We start from the raw sequence: 22,349 nt of genomic DNA on the forward strand, positions 1-22,349 counted from the left end.
TTCATCGATGGGTGGGTTGTGTGAGGTCGGGAGGCCAGTTATGAGATATTTAGCATTCCTCTAAGAGTGAGGATTAAGCGCTCGCTATGATTATGTATATTGTTAGGGTGTTGTGATGATACTTGAGACAAATATGGGTAGGTGTGGAAGGTAGTATGGGCTCGTACTACTAAAAGCACAGGACCCATACGCGTAGAAAAGAAGTCACAACCCCTGGGGTTTAGTTGGAAGTTGGTCCCATGATTATGGTATGGATTATTCGAGACGTTTTGAGACCGGATCCGGATCAGGATTGAGAGCTGGCAGCCAAGATAGGCCAGTATTGTCATAGGATCGTGTCAGGGGGATCATCCGGGAGTAGGTGATCGAGATCGTTCGAGGACAGATTCTGGAGATGATTGGGTCTTTTAAGACTGTCATGGTTGAGTATTTTGTCGAGCGCTATGCAGCCTCGCGGAGACGGCTACCGCAACAGCTTCAACAGCTGTAGCGATGGAAGGGGGAGGAGCTGGTTGAGCTTTCCAGTATCGGGACTCGTTGCTGGGACATATTCTGATGAGCATAGGATTGTAGTTACTTGAGATCAGGGAGATGTTCTGTACTCGTTGCATTTTGCGGGTTGAGCGGGATGGCTGGCACATGAGTTTCTAGATTTGAGGCTCGGGGGTTTGCTCGTGGCCGTAACCTGAGTCGCGGGGACTCCAGAAAGGGTTAATGATTATGTTCAGCTGGGTTTTGTAGTTGGAAGTGGAGTGGTTAATTGATGGATTGGAATGTCGTTTTATGGGGCAAGGATTGTGCCCTTTCAGTTTTTCGAGCTCGAATGAGTGAGCAGGCTTGTCACCCCAGGATCAGGTTGTATTCTAGCTCGGGGTCAGTTGGTTGCAGGGATGGCCAACATTGTTTCAGCGCCGGCGAGCGTAGGTGGGTCGATGTGGCATAGGTATTTTGTGAGGATTGGTTTGCCTTGGATCTCTTGTATCGTGCGGTATGGATTGATTGTGTGACCTATTTCACTTTTGGGATTGTAGACTAGGTCTTGGGAAGTAGTTTGTAGCCTGGGTTAGGGCAGAGGTTGCTTCAGCTGTTGCAGTTCAGTTGTGGACGTTTGAGCGGGTAAGTGAGTCAGGGTGCGAACCCTGAATAAAATGATTCTAGAGCCCGAGGGCAGGAAACTTGTTTGGAGCACCTTTAGGAAAAAGGGTATTATGTGGGAGGTTTGCAGATAGGGTCCCACATAAGGGTTATCCATCATTGTCAAGATTCAATGGTTCCAGCAACCGTTAGTGATTAGCAAATGAAAGCGCCAAGGGAAGTGGTTCGTCGCCGAGGTATTAGTTGGAACATTTATCTTTTGGTCTTCGGGACATGAGTACGTGGTCTTTCAAGCATTAATGAATGTCGGTTTCACTGGGATTCAGGAAGTGTTCATCTGGTTATTAGAAGAGTGTGATCAATTGGGAAAGAGCTGGTTGTCATCGGATCGATCGTTGGGAAGTGAGAAGGGTTGGGAATTCTCCAATTTCCATGTATTGTGAAGACTTAGTCAAATCAAAGTGGGGAAGAATCGTCCCGGGATACAAAAGTAGGAGCGGTATTGAAAATGGGATAAGTCTCGCATCGTTGTCAGGAAGGAAGACAACCCAAGTGGCTGTTTGGTTTGAGGATTGTGTGAGTTGGGAGTTCGGTAAAACCCCCCAAAATGTTTTTCACTTCTTCTCGGTGGTTGATAACATAATTTGGGGAATCAGGTTGGAGTTCTGGTCATGATTTGAGTTCAGTTCGAGTATTTCGGTCGAGGGTGTGCTCGACTTTGAGGTTTTTTTGGATTAACAGATTGAAGGTTTTGTTAGCTGCCAGGGCTCGACAGCACTTTCAACATGGGTGTGCGGGTTATTTAGCGTATGTAGTAGATACATGGGTCAGGGAGCAGACCACGGATTTCCGAGAGGGTGAACGATCGACATGAGGCCTAGGGTTAGGCCGGGGTTGGAGTCCACAGAATGGATCAGGAGTTCGGAACCCAAAGTGGGTGAGAGCAGCCTGCATGGGATAGATCACCAAGAGGGGTGGGCCAGGGAGATGCTCAACAGTTTAGAGCGGTCCGGATAGACTAAAGGCCGGTGGGGCGTACCAGTCAGGTTGAAGGCCCAGAGACACGGTCGAGACATGCTAAAGGTTCTAAGAGTGGTCCAGATAGACTAAAGGCTTGGTGAGGCAGTCCAATCATGCTGAAGACTCTATGTGTGTTAGTAGATCTATGTGCAGATATTGAGTTTGCTGCCATGCGATAGCAATCAGTAGGTCTGTCCCTAAGTATTGAACATCCTGTTGGAGCATGTTGAAGACTTTGTATGGGTTTTGTTAGTTATATGATCAGGTTCTGAGTATATATGTGTAATAGGGTAGCAACTTGTTCTACAATTGGATAGTGTGGGGTGAGGTTTCAGTACTGTGACGCTGGTTGGTGTTATGAAGGACATTGATTAGGCCCTCTTGGGCAATGGAGGAGATGAGAATCTCCAAGATGGAGCGTTGTGTAACGCCTGTGTTTCCGGGCTTGCCGTATTTAGCAATATAATAGTCTAGGTTAACCTTTGTAACCCGTTTTGAAATAATAAGAATGTATTATTTGAGTATTATGTGTTTTGTGCTTAATTGCTTAATTATGTGGTCTGATTAATTAAGAATAAAAATAAGCGTCAAAATTTAAGTGTAAAATAAACTTAATATCTTTGGTTAATGTTGTAGTAGTCGAAACGAGGTTTCCGAATATATATAGAACGCCCAAATCTGACTTCGTATGAGGAAGTTATGATTTATCGAAGTTCCGGCTTAGCGGTGTGCAGCCCGAAATACTCAATTTGAGATCGAGCGGTTTTTAGCCGAAGCAATCTAAATGAGAATCGAAGATCTCATTGTTGGTATCGAAGCGATAAAAAAGTTAGGCGAGAACGGACATCAAACGAAGAAGTTATGAATTTATAACGAAAGTTTCTGTCGCGGCCTATTAAAAATAATTAATAAAAATAAAGTCAAAATTAGCCGACGGAGTCTAAACGAAAGTCGTAGAGCATGGTCTCACCTTTCCGTGGATATAAAGAACGTCGAAAACGGAGTTCGTATGAAGAAGTTATGAATTTCCGAAGTTTATTAATCATTTTGTATTTATTTTTAAATCAAAATTGGAGGCATTATCCGAAGCCGGGTCATCAGTCCGATCCGACGTACGCCCCGCGTACGTGAGTACGCTATCGCGTACTCCGCATAGTGTCGACACTTCGGATGACGCATGCAGTGACGATTTCGGACGCGTACGCGCTGCGTACGCCTGTACGCCCCGCGTACTCCGAGGCTCCAGCCTCTATAAAAGGAATCCGAAGGCAGCCGAGTCATTTGCTAATTTCCTCTCGTTTTTGTGCCGAAGCTCTGCGCGTAAACCCCCGAAGCTACCCCGAAGCCCCGGTATCATACTCTAGCCCCGAGGCAAGTCCCGAGATCCCGAAGATCCCGAGAAGCGCGGTTCCCGAGTCGAAGCTCTGCCCGCGAGAAGTTCGATTTTCGAGGAGATCTTCCAGATCTGCTGTGGATTACTACTTCTATAAGCCGTAGTGCTGTCGGATCGTCTTTTGATCAAGTGAGTGTATACTAACGTTCTTAAACACAATAATAATACGAGTTTGGTTCGAGTGTATTAATTATATTGTTGTTTATAAGTGTGAGTGTGTAGTTATTTCTTCTAATACAATAATACGAAGTATTTTATATAAAAATACGTGTTATGTGTATATATTTGGTTGTGTTATGTGTGAATGAGTATTCACTCTCTTCTATCTTATAGATCTGCTTATTTCTTTATGAGATATGTGTTATGTGTGTGTGTGCCTCATCTGTTATGTGATATATGTGTTGATTCAAGCATGCTATACAGGTTTTCTTTAAACTATGTATACAAATGTATATTTTCATCTACTAATATGTTGGGTAGAACATGGGTAGATAGTTGGTGTGTAATAAACAGATGAGAGGCCTCGATGTTGTTGTTGTTGTTGATCTAGTTATTCAGCGGAGTATGGATAACGACCACGGACTCTTTCTAGACAGTCCAGTGGAACGCTAGCAGGTTCATAACCTGTAGGTGTTGTGAACGATGTGTTCACCGGTGTACTCTATCCCCCTCATGGTTGCCTTTAGGATATCTATTGTTGAGGAAACCCCTTCGCAGTGATGTCCGTCCCGATGAAAATCCTAGATTAGGTCCCTTGAGATAGTTGTTTTAGGGACGTAAAGTGAGGATAACGGGAATGGGTAATCGGGATAGTGTTTGGTTGGTGAAATTAAATATAACTTATTTATTGTGGGTTGAAAACCCTATATGCTCACCAGGCTCCCAAGCCTGACCCACTCAGTTTTATTTGTATTACAGGAAGTGGCACAAGGGCGTAAGATGGATGGATCATCTTGTTGTTTTGTTTACAAGTCTGTATATGTATATATTTGTTGAATGACTTGTAATGTTTATCGTTTATGCTTTATGGTCTGTATCGGAACATGACATCCCGAGTTTTGATTATATAATGAAATGCATCTCTTGATGAAATGCTTTGATAAATATTATTTTACCATGTTTTGTTTTGGGAACAAATTCCGCAACTCTTTCAAATCAAAAGGATTTACTCTGAAAATATTTAAAAGCATAAATGAAAATCGGTCTTTTCTGGCCGAGATTTTGGGGATGTCACAGTTGGTATCAGAGCATTAGTTTAAGCGAACTAGGAATTTGTAGGATTTCTAGACTTAAACTTAGAATGCTAAATGTAATGATGAGATGTGTGTCTGTTGGATTTTAGACACGAGCACTAGTTTATTTTAGGAAAGTTGCCTAAAATGCTTTTATGTGCTAAATGTTATATGTTGCCATATATGATATTATTTGTTCAGATCTACGGTTTGTTGCCAACCGGATCTGAAGGTTTATGTGTTTAGGATTCTAAGCGTATGCCTACGTTATTAGAACTAGCATGTAATCGTTTGGAGTAATAAGGTGAAATTATTCGGTGTGTAGATCAAAATGGTGAGAACAAGGAGTGGCGTTGGAAACACAGATGAAAACAGGAATCAACCGCCAGTGATTGAGCAAATACCTGTTGTAGCAGCAGCACCAGAACCAATAACAATGGCTGCGGTGCAAGCCATGATTCGGGCTATGCTAGCCGAACAAAGGGAGGAGATGCGACAAATGTTGAATAATAATAGGGATGAACCTATCATACCTATTGAGGAACCGGAATTGATTCCCGAGCAATCGGAGGAAGGGAACAATAGTCGCATGGTGAGTCAAGTTGGGACTCAAGAGGAACGAAGGAACAATCCAGAAAGGAGAAACAACAAGGATGGGCGTATGTACAAGAATTTCTTGGGTGCCAAACCGCCAAGTCTTTCTGGGAGCCCAAAGCCTGTTGAGATAATGGATTGGATCTCCGAAATGGAGATGGTATTTGAAAGTTGCGACTGTAGCAACAAGCAGAAGACCGTCTTTGCGGTTAGACAACTGAAGACTGGAGTCTTGAGTTGGTGGAAGTTGTTGGCAGATACTATGCCACGAGGAGAAGCTCTGAAAATGTCATGGGAGGAGTTCTTGGAACAGTTAAGGGTGCAGTATTGTTCGGAGATAGATCTGATTGATCTGAACAATGAGTTTCAAAACTTGAAGAAAGGGAAGATGAGCATAGATGACTATGCTACTGCATTTACTGAGAAGATGAAGTTGTTTCCGTACCTAGTGCCAACGGAACTCTCCAAGATTGAGAGGTTTGCTAACGGACTGCCTGCTGACTTTGGTCCGACAGTCAAAATGGCAACCACTCTGAAAACGGCTGTTCGTGCAGCTAAGAATGTGGAGGCCCAGCAGAAGGAAAAGGGTCTGGAAAGAATAGATGTTGGAGAAAAGAGGAAGTTCGATGGAACTTCAGGGTCCAACAAGAAAAACAAGTTCTCGAAGTCTGGTTCGAGGGGAGGTGGAGGTGAGGCGAAATGGTGCGACAAATGTAAGAAGAAGCATCATGGAAGATGTGAGGTGGCGAACACATGCTACAAGTGTGGAAAGCCAGGGCACTATGCCAATGAGTGTACCCTCACAAAGAAAGTTTGCTATGGTTGTGGTGAGGAGGGTCATATGTCGAGAGACTGCCCGAAGAAGAAGGAGGCAGCTAGACCCAGCATTCCGCCAAAGCCAAAGGCGAGAGCATTCCAGATGACACTGGAAGCTGCTAAAGATGAAGCTGATGTCGCTTCAGGTACCTTTCTCGTTAACGAATTGCCTGCCCAAATTTTATTTGATTCTGGAGCCAACTACTCCTTTATATCGCATGAATTTGGTAGAAAGCTAGCTTTGCCTGTTGTTAGACTAGATAATGCTTTATTAGTCGAAGTTGCTAGTGGCAAGTTTGTACCTGTTAGCTATCGCATGAAAAACATCTTAATTGATCTGAATGGGAATAAGTTCCACGAGGAATTATTGCCTATCGAACTTAATGATTTCGACATCGTATTGGGAATGGATTGGCTTAGCGTCAATGATGCCGAAATTTTATGCAAGAAGAAAATAGTCAAAGTAAACCCGCCTGGGAAAGATTCGTTTATGGTGTATGGAGATAAACGCAGAGTGAATTCTGGAATCATTTCATTGATGAAAGCCAGAAAATGTTTGACCAAGGGGTGTACATCGTATTTAGCATTCGTGATTGATGCTAAGAAGGAAAAGAAGGTGATGCAGAATATTCCAGTTGTGTGTGATTATCCGGAAGTATTTCCCGAAGATCTTCCTGGATTACCGCCTGATCGACAAGTGGAATTCCGTATTGACTTGTTGCCAGGAACGACACCAATTGCGAAAGCACCTTATCGATTAGCACCGACGGAGATGAAGGAGCTAATGATGCAACTTCAGGAGTTATTGGACAACGGTTTCATTAGACCTAGTTCATCGCCCTGGGGAGCTCCGGTGTTATTTGTAAAGAATAAAGATGGAAGTATGAGAATGTGCATTGATTACAGAGAGCTGAACAAGGCAACAATAAAGAATAGATATCCGTTGCCGAGGATTGATGACCTGTTTGATCAATTGCAAGGTTCGAGTTATTTCTCGAAGATCGATCTTAGGTCAGGATATCATCAGCTAAAAGTAAGAGAGCAAGATATCGAGAAGACTGCATTCAGAACAAGATATGGACACTACGAGTTCTTGGTTATGTCGTTTGGACTAACCAATGCTCCAGCAGCGTTCATGGATTTGATGAATAGGGTTTGTAACCCGTTCCTTGATAAATCCGTGATAGTGTTCATAGACGACATTCTGATTTACTCGAAAAGCCAGGAGGAGCATGGCAGACACTTGCGAGAAGTGTTGGAAGTTCTGAAGAAGGAGAAGCTGTATGCTAAGTTCTCCAAATGTGATTTTTGGATTCGTGAAGTCCAATTCTTGGGTCACGTGGTCAACCAAGAAGGGATAATGGTTGATCCAGCGAAGATCGAAGCTGTGACGAAGTGGGAACAACCGAAGAGTCCCACGGAGATTCGAAGCTTTTTAGGATTAGCCGGATATTACCGAAGGTTTATCCAAGGCTTTTCTTCGATCGCTAGTCCATTGTCAGCTTTGACCCACAAAGGAGCTACTTATGCTTGGGGTGAGAAGCATAAGGAAGCATTTGAGAAGCTAAAGAAGAAGCTATGCGAGGCACCGATACTTTCTCTACCCGATGGAGTTGAAGACTTCGCTGTCTATAGCGATGCGTCTGGGGTTGGATTGGGTTGTGTTTTGACCCAAAGAGAAAAGGTGATAGCATATGCGTCTCGACAGCTGAAAGAGCATGAAAAGAATTACCCGACTCATGATTTGGAGTTGGCAGCGGTAGTTTTCGCTCTGAAAATATGGAGGCATTACCTCTATGGCACAAAGTGCAAACTTTTCGCTGATCATAAGAGTCTCCAATACCTCTTTAATCAGAAAGAATTGAATATGAGGCAACGACGCTGGCTAGAATTACTTAAAGACTATGACTGCGAGATACTTTACCACCCCGGTAAAGCTAATGTTGTTGCTGATGCTCTCAGTCGGAAAGTCAATCCCGAAAGGAAAAGGCCAAGAGCGTTGAGAATTGAAGTTGTCTCAACTATTTTGGAAAGTATAAAGAAAGCTCAGAGCGAAGCTTCTGAGAAGAATGACAGAAAGGAGGAACGTTTGGGCAAAACGTTGGTGTTCGGTGTAAACAGTCATGGACTGAAGGTGTTCCAAGATCGGATTTGGATACCTAAGACAGGAGGAGTCAGAGATCTTCTGATGGAAGAAGCTCACAAGACCATGTACTCGATTCATCCGGGTAGCACTAAAATGTATAGGGACCTGAAACCCTACTACTGGTGGCCGACGATGAAGCTTGATGTTGCAAAGTATGTGGCCGAGTGTGTGACTTGTGCGAGAGTCAAGACACAACATCAGAAACCGTACGGGAGTTTAGAACCTTTGTCTGTGCCTATGGGTAAGTGGGAAGACATTGCTATGGATTTTGTCACTAAACTGCCCAGAACAAAGAATGGTCACGACATGATTTGGGTGGTCATTGATCGATTCACTAAGAGTGCGCATTTCATAGCGGCCAGGGAGAAATGGTCTATGGAGAAGCTTGCAAATTCTTACGTGAAGGAAATTGTGAGGCTTCACGGTGTTCCGTTAACGATTGTGTCGGATCGTGATAGCCGTTTCACATCGAGGTTTTGGAAAAGTCTACAAGAGGAATTGGGTACCAAGTTGTGTTTAAGTACAACTTACCATCCGCAGACTGATGGTCAGAGCGAACGAACGATACAAACACTTGAAGATATGCTGAGAGCGTGTACCTTGGAATTCCTAGGTAATTGGGATGAACATTTACCGTTGGTAGAATTTTCCTATAATAATAGTTTTCACTCGAGCATTAAGATGGCACCTTACCAAGCTTTGTATGGACAGAAGTGTCGTACGCCGTCTTGTTGGCTTGAGGCTGGGGAAAAGCAGTTTATGGGACCGGAGTTGGTTCATCAAACTGCTGAAAAGTTGAAAATAATTAGGGAAAGAATGTTAGCGGCTCAGGATCGTCAAAAGAGCTATGCTGACAAGAAGCAGAGACCGATAACTTTTGAGGTTGGGGATTCGGTTTTGCTTAAAGTCTCGCCGTGGAAGGGACTTATAAGATTTGGTAAAAGGGGAAAGTTGAGTCCAAGGTTTATTGGACCGTTTAAAGTTCTTCAGAGGATTGGGAACCAAGCTTACAAGCTCGAATTACCCGAAGAACTGAATGGAATTCACAACACTTTTCATGTGTGTTATTTGAGGAAGTTCACGGGAGAAGTTCCCGACATAATTCCAATTTCTGAATTGAGAATTGATGAGAACAAAAGGTTGATTGAAGAACCAGAGGCAATTGTTGACCGAAAGACTAAGAAATTGCGACGCAAGATGGTTGGGTTAGTGCTTGTCCGATGGAAACACACGAATGGGCCGAATCTGACCTGGGAGACGGAGAGTGACATGATGGGTCGCTATCCGCATTTGTTTGTTGATGTGTGATTCCGGGGACGGAATCATTCTAAGGTGGAGAGAATTGTAACGCCTGTGTTTCCGGGCTTGCCGTATTTAGCAATATAATAGTCTAGGTTAACCTTTGTAACCCGTTTTGAAATAATAAGAATGTATTATTTGAGTATTATGTGTTTTGTGCTTAATTGCTTAATTATGTGGTCTGATTAATTAAGAATAAAAATAAGCGTCAAAATTTAAGTGTAAAATAAACTTAATATCTTTGGTTAATGTTGTAGTAGTCGAAACGAGGTTTCCGAATATATATAGAACGCCCAAATCTGACTTCGTATGAGGAAGTTATGATTTATCGAAGTTCCGGCTTAGCGGTGTGCAGCCCGAAATACTCAATTTGAGATCGAGCGGTTTTTAGCCGAAGCAATCTAAATGAGAATCGAAGATCTCATTGTTGGTATCGAAGCGATAAAAAAGTTAGGCGAGAACGGACATCAAACGAAGAAGTTATGAATTTATAACGAAAGTTTCTGTCGCGGCCTATTAAAAATAATTAATAAAAATAAAGTCAAAATTAGCCGACGGAGTCTAAACGAAAGTCGTAGAGCATGGTCTCACCTTTCCGTGGATATAAAGAACGTCGAAAACGGAGTTCGTATGAAGAAGTTATGAATTTCCGAAGTTTATTAATCATTTTGTATTTATTTTTAAATCAAAATTGGAGGCATTATCCGAAGCCGGGTCATCAGTCCGATCCGACGTACGCCCCGCGTACGTGAGTACGCTATCGCGTACTCCGCATAGTGTCGACACTTCGGATGACGCATGCAGTGACGATTTCGGACGCGTACGCGCTGCGTACGCCTGTACGCCCCGCGTACTCCGAGGCTCCAGCCTCTATAAAAGGAATCCGAAGGCAGCCGAGTCATTTGCTAATTTCCTCTCGTTTTTGTGCCGAAGCTCTGCGCGTAAACCCCCGAAGCTACCCCGAAGCCCCGGTATCATACTCTAGCCCCGAGGCAAGTCCCGAGATCCCGAAGATCCCGAGAAGCGCGGTTCCCGAGTCGAAGCTCTGCCCGCGAGAAGTTCGATTTTCGAGGAGATCTTCCAGATCTGCTGTGGATTACTACTTCTATAAGCCGTAGTGCTGTCGGATCGTCTTCTGATCAAGTGAGTGTATACTAACGTTCTTAAACACAATAATAATACGAGTTTGGTTCGAGTGTATTAATTATATTGTTGTTTATAAGTGTGAGTGTGTAGTTATTTCTTCTAATACAATAATACGAAGTATTTTATATAAAAATACGTGTTATGTGTATATATTTGGTTGTGTTATGTGTGAATGAGTATTCACTCTCTTCTATCTTATAGATCTGCTTATTTCTTTATGAGATATGTGTTATGTGTGTGTGTGCCTCATCTGTTATGTGATATATGTGTTGATTCAAGCATGCTATACAGGTTTTCTTTAAACTATGTATACAAATGTATATTTTCATCTACTAATATGTTGGGTAGAACATGGGTAGATAGTTGGTGTGTAATAAACAGATGAGAGGCCTCGATGTTGTTGTTGTTGTTGATCTAGTTATTCAGCGGAGTATGGATAAAGACCACGGACTCTTTCTAGACAGTCCAGTGGAACGCTAGCAGGTTCATAACCTGTAGGTGTTGTGAACGATGTGTTCACCGGTGTACTCTATCCCCCTCATGGTTGCCTTTAGGATATCTATTGTTGAGGAAACCCCTTCGCAGTGATGTCCGTCCCGATGAAAATCCTAGATTAGGTCCCTTGAGATAGTTGTTTTAGGGACGTAAAGTGAGGATAACGGGAATGGGTAATCGGGATAGTGTTTGGTTGGTGAAATTAAATATAACTTATTTATTGTGGGTTGAAAACCCTATATGCTCACCAGGCTCCCAAGCCTGACCCACTCAGTTTTATTTGTATTACAGGAAGTGGCACAAGGGCGTAAGATGGATGGATCATCTTGTTGTTTTGTTTACAAGTCTGTATATGTATATATTTGTTGAATGACTTGTAATGTTTATCGTTTATGCTTTATGGTCTGTATCGGAACATGACATCCCGAGTTTTGATTATATAATGAAATGCATCTCTTGATGAAATGCTTTGATAAATATTATTTTACCATGTTTTGTTTTGGGAACAAATTCCGCAACTCTTTCAAATCAAAAGGATTTACTCTGAAAATATTTAAAAGCATAAATGAAAATCGGTCTTTTCTGGCCGAGATTTTGGGGATGTCATACGTTGGGACAACTGAAGTGACGACATCAGTGTCGATAGGTTATTAGGAACATTACAGTCATAGGCTGTGGGTATAGAGATTGTGTTGAGTATGTCTTTTGTAGGAGCGCGTCCGGGTTAGATCTTTCTCCTGATTGTCTATGGTGACACATTAAACGTGGGTGGGGTTAAGGCGGTCCTGCTCTATGCAATAGGCCAAGATACCTAGTGTGGGTTGACTGAAAGTCGTAGGCACAGAGGCTCAGGAGGAGTAGTAGGGTTGAGGCGGTAGGCCAAAAAACCCTGAGAGTTTCATCTCGATGGTTGAATTGATTCGACATGTTGGTATTTCAATCAAGGGTATTCCATCTCGAGGATGACCGGACCCTATGATCAATTGGACTTGGCATATTGGTATTCCCACCTGAAGGGTGGTACGAGATAGATACGAGTGTCGTGATGGTGGGTCGGTAATGGTAGGTATGTTGTTGGTGGTAATCGCTTGCGGGACTGTTTTCTATGGAAGTGGTGGATGGAAAGGAACGACTTGGTAAATTATCGTCGGTATTAAGTGGACATCTTTTTTCTGATGGTCTATTAGATGCCATGTTTTGCTTGATCGGGCTGAGGCGGTCATGCTCTATGCTGTAGGCCAAGATACCCGGTGCGGACCAACGGTGAGTCGTAGGGGCAGGGATTCAACAGAATATGACCCATGGTTCTATTTCGGGTAGGAACTTTAGGTTCTCAGGGCTGAATAGTCCGTTAGTAGTAATGGAAAGAGAGCTAGCGATGGATAGTACGAGTGGTCGGCCAGGGGGTCAGACCGAATCCAGGTTTCCAGATTGCGGCTTTTAGGTGGTGAAGGATTGTGTGCCGCATGGGATTATGGAATTGTTTTCTCTGGAATGAAAGGATCCCCTTCGGGTTTAGTCTCCATCGAAAGTCGTCGGATGTTATGGTTGTGGAGGTGCCCCTCAGGATGTCGGGTTCCAGGGATGGTAAGGAATGATTTCGAGGACGAAATTGAATTTAAGTGGGGGAGAGCTGCAACATCCCAAGTTTTGTTATTTGTAGTCCCTGGGGATGGAAGGGTAAAGCCATAAAGCGACTAAGGCCTAAATTGTAATTTTGGGACCAGGAGGAGTACGTTGCGCGTAGATAAGGGTACGTTGGGCGTACACTTGTGTACGCTAGGCGTACTCATAAAGGAAGGAAACCCTAATATCTCGGGTTGGGGGCTATATAGACATCCTTATGGCTCATTTTTTTCCTCATTCTCAGTCTCCATCCTCCAAAAACGTCCCCAAACCCTATTTCTTGTGTGTGAGAGTGAATTGGTGGGTATTTTGAGCTCTTGAAGGTGAAGCAATTCCAACAAATAGTTGAAGAAGGAGATTGGCTTGTAGATCTGAAGTTGTGTTGTACCCTAGAAGCTCCATAAGGTAAAAAGCTTCAAACTTTATGCTTGTAGGTCATAGATCTAGCCTTTGTAGCATTATGGAAGCATTTCTTGTCCCCAAAACCCCAATATGGTGCATGATTCATTTTGGATGAGGTAAGATGTCCTTTTTGGACCTTGAAGAGGTCTTAAGTGATAAAAATGAGGCCCCAATGGCTTAAGATGTCCCATGCATGTAGTAGAAGGGTCTTAATGGATTAAGACATTGGATTAAGTACTTTCTGGACATCTAAAGTGATAAACTTCGAGATATTATTATGAGTCCTAGGCACATTTGGTCACTGGATCTGGAGTTTAGGCTTAAGTGCTTAAGCCATTAAGCACTTATTAGGGTTTTGGTGAAACCCTGCATACGCCCAGCGTACTGGGCCAATGACCCTGTTTTCCAGTCAATGCGAGACTCGTGTACACCCCACGTAGCCTTGGGGTACCCCAACGTACGTCTTCTGTGGACTTTTGGTGATTTGGGCTTTGGGTTTGGGCTACTGTTTGGGAAAGTAGGGTTTGGGCTGTGCTGGACTTTTTGATTACATTTGTTTTGGAGCAGTTTTGGTGATAGTGGATCACGGGTTTAAGCCCAATAAGGAAGTTGGGCCCAATTTAGTAAATTAGGCCAATAATGGGCCTTGCATAAAGACTATCAAGGTTATGGACTTGGAATCGGGCCTTGGCCCAATAAAAAAGAATGGACATGATGGATTGACTGGACCCTTAGCCAAGATTGTTATGTTGTGTAATGTCTTGGTATTTAATTATGTGATAGTTTGGGATTTCCAGTGAGATAGCAGTTCGTTTCTTCAGTTCAGATCGGCGTTGCGAGTTGAGTTATTCTCACTATATCAACAGGGTCTAAGGCACCAAAATCGGCCCTTTATCGGATTTGTATTTGGGTATTCGTTTGTTATGTTTATTGATCTTCTAGATCTGTATCTTGGTAATTAGGATGGTATTATGTTTAGTGACCTGGTTTAGGTCGGTATCTTGGTATAAAGGATGATGCTATGTTAGTGACCGGTTAGGTCGGTATCCTGGTTAGGATGTTGCTATGCTATATGATCTGCTAGATCGGTTTGTTTGTCTACAGACTGTTATGTGATTATCTGTTATATGTGCACATGGTTGTTTGATTGGGGTTGGGTTAAGGCGGGTCCTCCTTTGTGTTGTAGGCCAACATAACCAGGGCGGACCGGATAAACTACAGACACGGGAGGGCACAGAGTCAGGCCGAAGGCCCGGCGAACGGTCTGGATACGCTGAAGGCACCAAGAGGGTGGTCCAGACGTGCCAAGACTCAGAGAGTGGGCCAGATAGACTGAATGCCCGATGCGGGCGGTCCAGTTAGACTGTAGACTCAGAGAGTGGACCAGGTGGAGTGAAGTCCCGATGCAGGCGGACCAGTCACACTGTAAACTCGAGATGCATGGTTGTTTTGTGGTTGTTATATGATATGGTTATGGTATTGTTGAGGTTGGTATTTTGGGGGTAACTCACTAAGCTTTCTGACTTACAGTTCAGTTTATTGTTTCAGGTTCAGCGGATGACCGCGGGAAGACGAAAGCGTAACCGTACACTTCCTCGATTGATGATTATGATTTCTGGGAACTCTGATGTTTAAACTATTTTGAAAACAAATTGTAATAACTGAATGGTTTTATATGATTTGAAATGTTTAAATTTGCTCGAATTTTATGGATGTTACAGAAAACGTAAAAATATGTTTTTGGATCATAACAATGTAATAACATATTTTACGAAAATGTATTTTTAAATACATAAAAATTTATATTTTACATAAAACAAATACGTAAGAAAACAAAAAAATTGTTTGTAATTTTTTTTACAATACGTTAAAATATATTTTGTTTTATTAAAAAAGTTTTTTTTCAAAAATATATTTTTTTAATTTTTTATCATTATTAATATATTTACGATTGTATAATATTAATTAGTTTTCATAAATATAAAAGAAGTTTGTTTCTAGTTGGCTAAGGCTTTGACTAATCGAAGGAAATATGGAGGAGGTCACAAGTTTGAATCTCACTCTTCTCATTTTCTAACACTTATAGTAGTTTTAAGACAAGTTATAAAAATGGTCCTTTTGGTTTATCAAATGTCACGAATTCAATACCTTTATACTTGAAAAGATGAAAATGCCTTTACAAATTCAGTCTGTAATTACTGAATACTAATGAAATTAGTAAAAATGGTGATCCATGCAAGTTTTGCAAACCACAAAGACCATTTGCATACAAAAAATTAACAGAGACTGACTTTTGACAAACCGTATGGACCATTTTTGTAATTTTTTCTTTATTCTTAGAAACAACAAGTTTTTTTTATATCAAATCGAAATCAAACTGAAAAAGTATTCTTAAAAGTGTTAGTAAATTACAGTAGTTGGCTGCAATTTGTTTTTTTCAAACTTGGAACGTTTATAAATCTTTCTCACGTTCTCTATTTGAGTTGCTTTTTTTTTTTTCATTATGTTCTTCAGTTCTTTGTAATAAGGGTTTCAATGAACATATTACACTCTAAATTTGGATGTCTGAAAATCATTTTTTTAGCTCTAAAGTAAGTCGATTTTGATTATTCATAAATTTTGCATACAAACTTGGTTTGAGTTATTTTTTTTTAATTGTGTTCCTTGTAACAACCAATTTTCCATGGACATTACACTCCAAATTTGATGAAAATTATTGAAAAAAAAAACTGCATAACTTTCGCATACAAACTTCATAACAATTATCATATTATTTGGGTTTTATCAATCAGGGTGTCTTACATAAATATAAAAAACCGCTTTTTGATGCGAACTTTATAACAAGTATCATATCATTTGGGTTATCCCAATCACAATGGTGACTACAATAATTTGGAATTTTTTTTTCGTAGTCAACATAGATTTTCACAGCTGTTGATCTGCGAAAATCTTAAAAAACAAAAAAAGAAAATCATATTTTCCCAGTCAACTATATTTTCACAGATGGTTGACTACGAAAATAGTGGCTATTTGGATCATTTTTCATTTTTATGGTAAAAAATTTTAAAAATAACTATTATAGTCATTTAGAAATAAATATTTTTTTATGTATCATGCCATCGAAACATTATCATTTTGACCGTATGATATGACTACCGGACCAATCAACCGAATACAAAAAATAATTATACTTAAATTGCATAAAATGACATCTCTGCAAATTGTAAAATAGAAAAATAATTTTAAAAATGGTAATTAAGTCAATTTGCAAAAATATAAAAGTGTTTTGTTGGACATTACATGACATAGTTTTTGGATTTAAAGTTTTTTTTTTGTTGAATCTAAAAGCTAGAAGCTTCTACTATCGAGGAAAACTTAATTTCGAGTTTTAAAAGCTTTCGAAAATTATATGGCGATTGTCGAACACACCATATGTTTAAAAGTGACCATTTTAACTTAACCAGGCTCACAATAAATTCAAACATCAAATAATAAGTATATATCTTTTATTTAGTATTGTGAACAATATTCTATTTTTTATATTAAAAAATAAATTCAAAAATCTAAGATGATTATTTTTTGAAAGCTGGAAGCTATAAATTTTATTCATACAATAGTGTTCGACATAAGTAGTCGGAAACATTTGAAATATGTAAAATTATATAAAAAAACAGATGTACATAAAAATGGAAATATAATGATAAATTAATTTTTCTAAACTATAATTATAAAAACACTACTAGAAACATCGTTTTTAGTGATGGATGACTCCGTTGCTATTCCGTCACTAAAGATCTTTGCAACGGATCTGTGACAGACTTACTCCATAGCCAAATTAAATGTGGCTAATAACTTAGCAAGAGATTTAGCGACGAATTTAATTTTCCTTTGCGACGACTTTAGCAACGGAATATCCATCGCAAATTGCTCCCTTAATACCGTCATTTTAGGACATCAGCGACAAAACTAAATAAATATTTTGTCGCTAATCCCTTGCAAATCTCTATATCTGTCTTTTTATATTTCGTCGCTAATCCCTTGCAAACCTCTATATCTGTCTTTTTATATTCCGTCGCTGATCCCTAGCAAAATTTAAATGTGATATTTTTGTTGTTTCCGTCGCTGATCCCTCGCAAATATATAATATTAATTTTTTTTATTACAAATCTAAAACAAAAAAAATACTAAAAACATGAAATAATTATACAATCCCAAACTAAACAATAATAAAATACTAAAAAATATCAAATTATTATACAATCCAAAACCAAACACTAATATTAAAATACCATAATCAACTATGAAATTTTAACAAAACATCCAAAAACATCAAATATCAATGTTTTACCAAAACCATCAAAATCATCAAATATCAAAATTTAGTAATGTAACAAAATCTTATTTCCAAGTATATGTACCAAAATTTCAATTACGTCTCATATTTTCAAATAAATTCAATCTCTGTAGGCCTGCCCAAAACAATATTATAATTAAATCTCAATTAAGTAATAATTAATAAATTGAATACAAGAATCTAGGATGCTATAATGCACAATTAAATGAAAGTATTAGGACCATTTTTTAAAAGAATTAAATTTATCAAATAAAAGATATTTTAAGAATTAAAGTAAACCGAAATAAATTACAAACCTGACTTTAGATCCCATTGGGTCTTTTTCTTCTTCATAGGCCTCACATTCTTTCCAACTGTTTGAAAAAAATCAATAAAGTATGTCAGTTGCGTTAAACATATTAAGGTATAAAATGTGAAACAATATGTTTTTATGCTTAAACAATATGTTTGTTTGCTGAAATGGAATGAATGTATTATAATATATGTAAATTAAATGCTTACTCTATATATTATTTAATTAACGAATTATTTATTTACAAAATAAGAAAAATTCAATATAATACAAAGCTCATTAAAACTCATATAAGATTAAAATATATATTTTCGAGTAATTCTACTAATATAAAATTGTAATTTAATTAAACTCGTAGTCTTTTCTTAAAGAAGATGTATATCATGAAAAATTATATAGATAATAGAGAAAATACCCACAGGGTAAGGAATGAAGATTAACATAACTGAAGAAGGGAACCACATTCCTTCAAGAATGGCTGATTCAATTCCATGAATGGAATGAACCATTCCATTCCTATTGTGATTCCATTATACAAAACACTACCATATAGTTTTACTTACCTAGTTCTGCAGGAACATAGTCAATAGTCAACATCATGTGGAGGCCTTCTAATAATACTTCTATTCTCTGCCACCACAATTTCCATGTAATTACAACCAAAATTAGTTTTAAAAAAAGATAACAGAAGAAGTTTTGAGACTTAATGGACATATGAAATCATAATAGATAGAATGAAAGTCTATTGTAGGAAAGAAATAGTTTAAAAAAAAATAGAAAGCTTACTTTTACCACCTTCACTCGGATCCTCCAAATGATAAGGAGATGAATTCCAAAACTTTTTAAAATTATCAGCTGATGATACTAAGCTGATGATACTAAACTCCTGAATTCTTCTACTTTTTGTTTAAGATTGAGATCAGGGAGTTGTGATATTTCCTGCAAGAAAGAAATTTCTTCATCAATATGTCAAAAAGGAATGGATTGCAACAAACAACTAAACTAGAAATTTAATCAACAAAACAAAAAGAAGAAACAAAACTTAACTGACAGGGAGTTCTACTTACTTTTTTCTGCAATGGAAGGACACATGGTGTTTGTTGGAAGCATGCTTTTCCGTTGATAAGGGACATTATTGTCTACTCATAACTCATTTGAAACTAAACTAAATGCAGGACTATAATGGAATTGAATTCCGATTCCGACCAAAAAATATATGAAAAAACATGTTGATGAAAGAAAATACCGTGTTTGCATATTAGTCTTCAGAAATTTCTCTTTTGGGGTTTGATCTTTGAACATTTGTATTGACCATAATGGGCCATCTACCACACCAAAACTAATTTTTTTTTTAATTAGTAATAAAATCACAAAACTAACCTTCATGGTCTTTGGTGCCATTGACCCTTTTTTGATCACATGCAACCAACCTTATCAATACAGTTGTAGGTACCACCCAAGAACTCTGGAATTCAAATGCTGACAAATATGAGAATGGATAAAAAAATAAAATATATTATCAACACGATAAAAGTATTATCAGATTTCCTATCATTCTACCCAAAAAAATATTATCAACAAGATAAAAGAGGTAAAAAAATAAAATATATATTGAATGAGAATGGACATAACAGACATACTTATGCAATTCAGAATAATATGCAATTTTGTTAGCCTTGTTGCACTCTTCGTGACGGAGAATGGCATCAGGAGGACAATCTCCTGAGCAAACCGAAGAGCCCCTGAACATGAATTTAGTCATGTAAGAATAAACAAGGGTATAATTGTCTTTTGCAAAGTATTACTTAGAATGACTCAGAAGGGGCTACAAAGACATCACCAAGGGCATTTTGGGAATGTGGAAGAAGTTCAAGAAATGGAGTCAACTCCCTTCGGGCTATCCCAATCAGCTCCTTTTTGGGAACGACTTGTTCTTTCTTCCCATCCCATTCGAGAGAGATATTTGATTTTATATTTAAATCATGAAATTTTTAAAGTTTATATCATGAAATATTATTTTAAAAAACTTAAAACGTACCCGACATCAATCATTTTGAGGAGTTGGTTTTGGTATCAAACTACAAGTTAAAATCTATCACTATCCTAAACTCTAATACTTTATAAACACACACTTATCTAACCCCCATCACTTAAATGACCAAAATACCATTTTCTCATGAAAATAAAACCAGTTACCTATAAGGCTCCCATCACATCGATGGTCCAATAATGTCCCAATTTGTCAAGACATGACACAATATATTGTACAAATGACGTAAATACCCTCCTCATTGAAGAAGCCCGTTTTAGTATTTTTGTATGAAAAGATGTACCTTGTATTGACATCAGGAGAAGTTGAACACTCTGCCAATAACGACACACTCCCTTTACCATCCATTGCATTAAGATCCATTATTGTTGCAACCAATAACTCCAGCTGCAAAAGATTGAATTAGCCTCCTACTTTCATTTAAAAAAATTGAAATTTATATTTTGGTTTTCTTTTTTCTGCTGACCTCTTCAGGGTCAGTATAGTCAATTCCATCAGCCTTGGAAAGTGCAGATGCCATATCCCGATAAGCCTCCTGAACATATCTTTATAGATTTACAATGAAATCTAAAATGTTGAAGAAAAAATGTGATTTATAACAGTAATGGGATCAGTTGACACCTCACCAGGGAAAAAGTCTAGAACTTTCACATATGCCTAGAATACTAATGTTGTTCATAGCTATGACAACCAAAAAGTTTCCTGGATTCTGGTTCACCTACATTGATTAGAGCAAATGAGAAGTTGGTTGTGTGTTTTGAACGCTAAGCAATTTGTACTTTTTCATGAGATAATCCTAAAAAATAATTGATCCATCATGTAGCATCTTTTGGATTTCTTGCTCCTAACAATTAACTACAATGCATGATTAAAAGAAAGTAAGTTTACTTTCATTAGGAGAAAGGAATATGTACCTTCATAAGATAGCCATCAATAGAACCACCAACATACATTGGTCTTACACTACTCTGAAATTGAAAATAATGTATTTTAGTAATTACAAAAATTCCACCAAAAAATGAGAATTAAAGCATAAAATTTCAATGTAGAGTAGTTGGTTATGAGTCAATCTAAAGCTTCTTTTATACAAACAAAAAAATCTCACGAATTTCTCAAAACCAAGGAAGGAAAGTGTGAAAATTAAGAAAAATGGAGCATGTAAAAGCTTAGGGTTGGTAATAATTTTCAATTTGTCATCCTGTGTACCCTAATTTTCTGAAGATGTAGTTTTAATCTTCGTCTGTAGTAAGTTGATTTACCTGCAATCTAATGCAATGAACCAGAGTAAATCAACGGAAATTTGCAGAAGTCCATGTTGGATTCAACAATCCATAAATCTAAAATTACACTCAACACAATGACCAAACTTAATTCAAAACTTGAGTTTTTCTAAAATTTACGGGTGATTTGAGAAATTGGTTAGGATTAGGATCAAGGTTTGATTTAGGATTAGTAATAGAGAAAACAAAAACCTGGAGAAGTGCGTATGAAATTGATTGTTTGAAATTCATAGCAACCCAACATCGGGGATTGATGCTTGTATCGTTTTTGGAACCTTCAAACATTTTGGACCTGTCGATTTCAGTTGTTTGCTGCTACCCACCGTTCTTGCTTTCGTTGTGCGTTTTCGATTTCTTGCTTTCGTTGTGCGTTTTTGTTAGTAATTTTGTAATTACTAAAAGTTTTCAAAGTGTTCTAGATCACCAACAGAACCGCCGCCGCTACGCTATTAGGTGATCGACACCGCTGGTGATCGACGCCGCTGTTACTGCTGAGCAGTTGTACGATCTAAATCAACAATATATGATGAACCAATAGATCGAAAGGCGTTATCTGGGAATTAAGTGGCGAGTCAACAAGGAAAGGAGACGGACCGAAAGGAAAGCCAACTAGCATGTGCTTTATGATTAGGTTTTCCTTTCAGAGGCTTCAAAGACGAGCGATGCCGGTTGACTATGGTGGAGGCGATTTCCTGGGGGGAGGAGAGACTTGACGGTCATTTAGGGCTTTGGGAGGAAATTGTTCATTTGTGAAGAATTTAGAGGGAATGAGAATAAAACGAGGGAACAAGAAAACAAAGAAAAATGGGGAATGAAAAAAGGAGGCATAGAATTCTGCGATGGTTTGGCGAGGATCAAGAAAAAAAGGCCTGTAATTTTTGCAATCTGTTGTTGTTCCCTCGCTATGAGGTTTTACTTACTGACGGTTTAGCGAGGGATGATTTTTTGTCGATAAAATCCTGATAATCCATCGTTAATCCCTCAGTAATACCTTCCTAAAATACTATAATTATTTTGATCGAAATATTTGTGGGTTCCGTCGCTGATCCCTCAGTAAACTGTCACTGATTAGCTACAGATAGAATCCGTCGCAAATTCCGTCGCTGTAG

At 39.0% G+C, this 22,349-nt stretch overlaps 1 protein-coding gene across 9 annotated transcripts; it reads right to left on the reverse strand.

Annotated features, from left to right (window-relative positions):
- Positions 1 to 17,496: 17,496 nt before the first annotated feature.
- LOC111920398 (uncharacterized) lies at positions 17,497 to 22,135 on the reverse strand. 9 transcript variants are annotated; one of them, XM_052767184.1, is made up of 11 exons: positions 21,433 to 22,132; positions 21,167 to 21,226; positions 20,875 to 20,928; positions 20,427 to 20,495; positions 20,244 to 20,347; positions 19,551 to 19,652; positions 18,978 to 19,375; positions 18,697 to 18,849; positions 18,474 to 18,540; positions 17,915 to 17,971; positions 17,497 to 17,733 (listed from the first exon to the last, which is right to left on the reverse strand). In XM_052767184.1, exons 1-7 carry the CDS (start codon positions 21,523 to 21,525, stop codon positions 19,345 to 19,347), a joined length of 513 nt encoding a protein of 170 aa, XP_052623144.1. In that variant the 5' UTR covers positions 21,526 to 22,132; the 3' UTR covers positions 17,497 to 17,733; positions 17,915 to 17,971; positions 18,474 to 18,540; positions 18,697 to 18,849; positions 18,978 to 19,344. The 9 variants fall into 9 exon arrangements, 5 of the variants coding, with proteins under 5 accessions (XP_052623144.1, XP_052623145.1, XP_052623143.1 ...); XR_008226236.1 differs by lacking the exon at positions 19,551 to 19,652 and adding an exon at positions 20,587 to 20,678 and having other exon boundaries at positions 18,697 to 19,375; positions 21,433 to 22,133; XM_052767185.1 differs by having other exon boundaries at positions 18,697 to 19,389; positions 21,433 to 22,133.
- Between the last annotated feature and the right edge of the window lie 214 nt (positions 22,136 to 22,349).

This window comes from Lactuca sativa, chromosome 9, assembly GCF_002870075.4.
Source record: "Lactuca sativa cultivar Salinas chromosome 9, Lsat_Salinas_v11, whole genome shotgun sequence".
Lineage (NCBI taxonomy): Eukaryota > Viridiplantae > Streptophyta > Magnoliopsida > Asterales > Asteraceae > Lactuca > Lactuca sativa.